The 6,619-nt window shown below is 37.3% G+C and overlaps 1 protein-coding gene across 1 annotated transcript; it reads right to left on the bottom strand.

Annotated features, from left to right (window-relative positions):
• Positions 1–5,662: 5,662 nt before the first annotated feature.
• On the bottom strand, positions 5,663–6,367 carry LOC145270080 (uncharacterized). Its single transcript, XM_080125681.1, has one exon. It carries the CDS (start codon positions 6,365–6,367, stop codon positions 5,663–5,665), a length of 705 nt encoding a protein of 234 aa, XP_079981807.1.
• Between the last annotated feature and the right edge of the window lie 252 nt (positions 6,368–6,619).

Raw genomic sequence — 6,619 nt, 5'->3', positions numbered from 1 at the left:
TTAACTTTTATTGAAAAAATAAATTAAGATAACTTGAGTATGTAGTAAAGCTGACTATTCAATGTAGCCGCCTTCAGCCTCAATCACTTGCTCGATACGAACCAGGAACTGGGAGCATGCCTTTTTTAAAAGCGCCAGTGGGAGCTCAGCAAATATACGGTGTTATGGGAAGTTGGTGATGTTTCTCGCAAACGACCTCCTGTTTGCTTAGTGTGTAAAATGATAATGTAGAAAATGTTGAAAAGAAAAAACAATTTTAAAAATAATTTTGTAGGTCGCTGGTTGGTGAACGTATGTCATTAATTTGCATATGTGTTCACAATTGGTAACTGTTAAAAGGGACGAACTCTAAAGCATGAGGGTCGAGTTTTTTTTTTATTTTGTTGGACAGTTTAGACCGAGAACGAACGGGGAAAGATAATATTGAATACAGGAGGAGTTGTTGCAAGTTGAGGAAAGAAATGGGAAAAAAGACTTTCGTGTATCAACAAGAGGACGTTTTAACAATTGTCACTTTTTTCCCTTTTCATTTTATAAGCTATCTCAGCGTTTTTATTTTATTTTCAAGTGACTTTAATATGCGGTGACAACAAAAATTGGACAGATTCGACATTCGTTTAATATCGTCTGTTGTCGAATGGGCAAATTGTGCAAAATAAAGGAGTCAGCAACAGTCATTCCGTTGAGGTTAACTGGAGGAGCCCTGCAGTGTACCAGCAACTCGAGGATGAACCTGACTGGGAAGAAATTAAGTAGAGTTTATATACAGCATTTGGTACAGATTCTTTTGTTGCATGGTAACAGTTCACTACCCGGCGACTATATCCGTATGAAACGGTGGACGTTTTAATAATTGTCATTTTTCCCCATTTTTATCTCGGCGTTTTTATTTCACTTTCAAATGATTTTGATATGCAATGACAACAAAACATGGACAGATTCGACATTCGTTTAATATCGTCTGTTGACAAAAAATGTATGGATTCGACTAGAATAAAGGAGCCAGAAACAGTCATTCCGTTGAGGTTAACTGAAGAGGCCTATGCAGTCTACCAGCAACTCGATGAAGAAATTAATCAGAGCTTATATACAGAATCTGGTACAGATCCTTTTGTTGCATGGCAACAGTTCACTACCCGGCGATTCCCAATGAAACGATGGACATTTACTTAACTGATTTACTGAAGTTATCAGTACCGTTTGACAGATTAACAACGGACGAGTTATTGCCCGAAACGCGAAACATCCTTAAGGAACCAGAACCAATTACAGCAGCAGCCGGCACTAGTCATGCAACATCTAAACTCTACTGAGACAATGTAGATTCCCTCCCACACATCTCGTAACTGTTCGGGAAACTTAGTCGAGGACAAGGTACTGTCACCACCCTTGCCCCTTTCCAAACAATGAACACAGCATTGCCTGTTCTCGGTGTCAAAATTGATGGTGTGCAATGTTCAACACTTTGAACTGGGAACATCTTGTGTCTACTAGTTAGCGCAAATCGCCGTCGGACATGAAGGAAGCAACAAGTGAATATGCGGTATCGAGATTGTCACAATCTACACTGAGAAAGGTGACACAGATTAAGTTGATGTCCTGCTGATGCAAGAAAAATCAATTGGATACGATTTATTATTTGGAAGAGCTTTAGGATGTGTCATGATTAGAGCAGGTGGAGGTATATTGCTTGGAAGAGGGAAAGAAGTGCAGTTTTTCTATGATGTAATCGCCAGATCTGTTATGCAATACTATTCCAGAGTATGCCGTGACTACCAAGAATCGGGCTTCATCTGAAGAACTTAAGACGTGGATTGGTAATGGTTGGTTAATACCATACTCACAAGAACGTCTAGGACCACCCAAATGATTAATTCCGCTCATGGCTATTGACCAACCGACTAAACACAAAATTCGACCCGTAATGGATTATCAAGAATTAAATCAGCATGTTGATGCATTTACCAGGAATGCAGATGTGTGCGCTGTTAAACTAGGAGAGTGGCGTCAGAAAGGGAGTAATGTAACACTGCTGGATTTGAAGAGAGCCTCACTGTGGCCATTTCATACAGTGATAATCAAGGGAAAACGATACTGTTTGACACGCTTAGGTTTTGGTCTAAACGTAGTACCTTAATAATGATATTAATATCATTAAAACTGTTTTGATGTAAGATGAGACGACAGTGAAATCTACTTCAGCTTACATTGATGACATCTACGTTAATGAAGACATACTGTCTGCAGATGCGGTTAAAATGAAATTGGAATCTTTCGGATTAATACGCAAGGACCCTAAGCACTTAAAGCATGGGACATATGACCAAAGGAAGTAGTTCAGCAGCGGGTTCAGCTCGAGGAAGGAGGGGCAATGAGTAAAGGGTACAAAGCCAAGTCTGAGTCTTTTGGAAATTCTAAATAGTTTTTACAGATTAAATCTAAGTTTCATAATATTTTTTAATTAAATTGCTAGGTGGGAGCACATAATAGTTACACAACACCCTCCCTTTTCATTGTTAAGAATAGCTTTCGAAATAATAACGTTATTATCTCAGCATGGTACGTAAAATACATAAGTACCGATTTTTTTTTCTGAATCAGCACTCCCACTAATTTTAGCCATGAGTCGTCAGAGTGTTATTCTATATTATTTATTGTAGTTATATAAGTACGGGACAATCAAACTAAATAAAGTCAATCGTTAATTTAGACAAATATAGGTTTAATGCATTAACATTTTTTACTTTTAAATGTGGGTTTATTTTTATTTTTACTTTCACTTTTTCATGTTTTCCTTTATGTATTCTATATGTTGATAAACTTGTGTGATTTTTATCTGTTTTTCTTATGCAGCCAGATTATCGCCCCTTTTGTGAATCCTACTATAAACTGTGCTTAATTTTTCTGCTATGAAATTCATATCAACAATTCATGTATTTAGCTTATTATCGGATTATATTATTTGTTCTTGTTAGGGAATCTATCATCACAAACATTGCCTCGATCTTACAGAGTGTGTCTGAGTTTATTGCTTTTAACCTTAATATCTACTTTTTTTTGAAGAACTGCTAAGAATCCCGACCAGGCTTTGTGCATAATTGGAACATATTATTAGGTTGTATGGTATCAGATTAGGGAGCTTGATTTGTTTTTAGAAATTGAAACCAATATTGTGCCATCCGAAACCTTTCATTCTTGATCTTTTTTGTACAGTAGCCGTTATCATCTTGCTTTACATAATGATGTATGGTCTTTACTTCCGGGTATTGCATCATTCTTTTAGAGAGTGGACGTCTTTGGGTCTTACCGTCTTAGTTGCTGCTAGATTCAAGAGAGTGTCACCAGTACCACCCAGGCTATGACAACGTAATTTTGTGAAATTAGAAATTCTCATATGCATAGATCGAAATATAAATTGAATACGATTATTGATTGAGATTGTCGGACTGACTTCCTCATCTTGGTTGTTATTGTCACAATGTTTCCGCCGTTTTGCCCTCTGGCCTTCGTCAGGTGTTGTTGGACTACAGCTGACCCCTGTTTATATTCCCAAAACAAAGACGATAAACTTCTGATTTTGGTTTTATGGGTCGATGACATTTTAATCGCATCAAATTGTGACATAATGTTGATCGATGTTAAGAACAGATTTTATAAAAAATTCTAAATCACCAATCTTGGAAAAATATCATAGTTTGGGGGGGATAGGATTTACTTATAAGAAAGGACTTATTACGATGAATCAATTGAGATACATTGACAAAATACTATTAACATGTGGAATCGGAGAGTGGGAGAAACGCTCTACACCAATCGAAAATGATATTAATAATATATACACAGAGAATCTGAAATAATAGACGATCAATTATACCGAGAAATTATAAGAAAGTCTTATGTATTTAATGACTGCTACGAGACCCAACATATACAAAATGCAGTAACAACATTATCACGAATTATTCTTTTCTACACAAATATATATATTTTTTTGACATTTGAAAAAATTAAAAATGGCTTCTTTTTACATGCTCAGATTTTAAGATCCAAATGATTTCTATTTTTATGTATAGTTAAATATTGAAATATATATTTATTTTTGCACATAATTAAAAATGAACCAAAATGACTTCCCCATTATATAAAAATAGGAGAGGGTGCAATATTTTTTTATTCATAATGGGGTATGGCCCCTCACTGTTGGGAGATTCTACTACTGCTGCAAGGAACTGACGAATCAAATTAATTCACATCCTGCTACCAACCAATCAGAAACCAGGATTGCTCCATAATAATTAATCCTTTTTTAGCAACCTTGCATATGTTTTCTTTGTATCAAGACGGGAAGAAGTTTTTGCTCTTTGGCTACAAAATTATAAAGTCAGGAACTTGTACAGAACAACTGTCTACTTAGAACCAGTCACCTCCAGGACTTGTATAGAACAACTAATTATCGGAAACTGTTCTGAAACTAAACATGGCTTCCAACTCAAGAGAGTAGTACATCTAGATCAAACACACAGACAAAGCACAAGCTGTGTGCAGATATCACACCGCTTTGAGGCACATGTATTTCCGGTGACCTTGACATTAGGCTTCCACCCCCTTCTCTTCTCTCTATTTTTCGCTTGATACCAAGCCGTGCACACGTATAAACCACGCGCTTCATAAGCATGCACTCGGAGAGCGACAGCAGAATCATGAGGTAGGCTTGCATATTTTTCACATAAACATTGTTATTTGTAAGATGCTTACACATAGAGCTAATACAATATGAATAATCCAAGACTTATAATTAAGCTATATATCGCTTGTATAAAGTATGAACTATAATCTCTATTTGTGCACACTTCCGCAGAGGTCAACACATACAAGCCACAATCACACTATCATAATGGTTTTCTTTATTGCTAAGTTGTGAACATGCTTTCTATAGCCTCGCAACAACTGTTGACCCTCGACCTCGACTTACAAAACTTTTCATTCCTTATACCGTGTATCAAGCCAAACAAAAGAGAAGCATTTTCACACCAAAATACTTTGTATTCCTCTGTGAGAGCGATAAATATACCAAGATTCAACACCCATTCCTAACCACGTGTTGTAACCTTTAACCTGTCTTTCGTCTATTTTTGATTTTTTTAGTCCACGCGCTCACAGAAAAAAAAACAACTATTTTTCTTTAAGGAATTAAACCTACATATCTAATTCATTTAACCCATATTTTATTATCCACATTCTTTCTAATAGTTGAATAGTTTATTTATTATTTATTTCATCAGAATGCACAATTTACTGGACATTCCATTTAAACCTATTGTTCTTTAAAACTTAGCTCCAGGGTTCGATTTCTGCTTTCTCTTATTTTTTTTTTCATTTTAACTAATCTCTCTATTTTTATACTTACATGAACAGGGGACAGCCCTTATCATGTAACACAAGGTCCAAAGTGAGGGATGAAGTACCGTAGGTTTGGATGGAACTGCCGTTCGCAGCTTGTAGTGAAAATAGGTTGTTGTATCATTATATCGTGTAGGATGAATTACACTAACAGCAGCGCCGGTGTCCACGAGGAACTTTCGACGAGAGATTGTGTAGAAAATATATAGTAGGCGACACGGCTGGAGAGATGGAGTGGAATTTGTCGCGCAATTCCACTGGTCTACCCGTTTAAATGTTTAGGTCTCTTGTAGGTGCAGGGTTTCTCACATTTGCGTGCGTCGTTCCTGAAGTACCACCAGGGAGACGGAGAGGAAGACCTGCGTCTTTGTGATGAGCGTCTGTTTCTTGAATTTCGTCTGTTGTTGGGCCGTGACAGTCTGTCCACTAGAAGGGCTTGAATTGCTTTGGTTAAGGTAGCAATTTCCGATGATTCCGGGTTGGAATTGGATGTGGAGGCTGTAGCGGCAGGTTTGGTCACGACAATCGTTACAGCTGACGCGTGGTGGTAATTGTCAGCGACTCGGTTGGCGATAACTGTTAATTGTGTCAGATCCTTACCTCCAACGAACATGAACAGTGTGTGGGATAATTGTGGAGGCAGTTTCTCCAACCAAAGCTGCTGTAAGATATTGTCGTCCATCGTGCGTGCACCGAGCAAACCTCGCATTTGTCTCAGAAGCTGAGAATGCTTTTGGTTGCCAAGGGTTAACTCGCTGAAGAGTTGTTTCAACCTGGCTGTTTCCGAAACACTTGTCCATTCCAGAATGTCCTGCTTAAGTGCCGTATATAGATCTTTAGCAGCATATGCTCCAAAAATATCCTCTACTTCCTCGGCAATATCTGCTGGCAATGCCTCAATTAAATGATAATACTGGGGAAGTAATCTTCCTATTTGTAAAAATAGCCTCCGTCTGAAAAAGAACATATGTCTGGTTTTCGAGAATTACAGGCAGGCATCTAAAAAAGAAACTAAGCCCCCCACAGCACTATCAGCAGATTTATCCTTGGAGATGGTGGTGCAGAAATAGGGGTAACAAAACACTACCCAATATTCTCAGTCTAAAGTTGTGTGTTTGTGAGGGGATAAAAAGAATATGTAAAACTTTTTCTTTTTCTTTTTTAAGAAAATGTGAAACTTTTATTTAAAAAAAAATTATTTTATTTATTGATTTTTTGC

The sequence above is a fragment of the Euprymna scolopes genome, chromosome 46, assembly GCF_053919585.1.
Source record: "Euprymna scolopes isolate OS-2025 chromosome 46, ASM5391958v1, whole genome shotgun sequence".
NCBI classification, from domain to species: Eukaryota; Metazoa; Mollusca; class Cephalopoda; order Sepiida; family Sepiolidae; genus Euprymna; species Euprymna scolopes.
The sequence above is the reverse complement of the archived record's forward strand: the minus strand, read 5'-3'. Positions and strand labels throughout refer to the sequence as shown.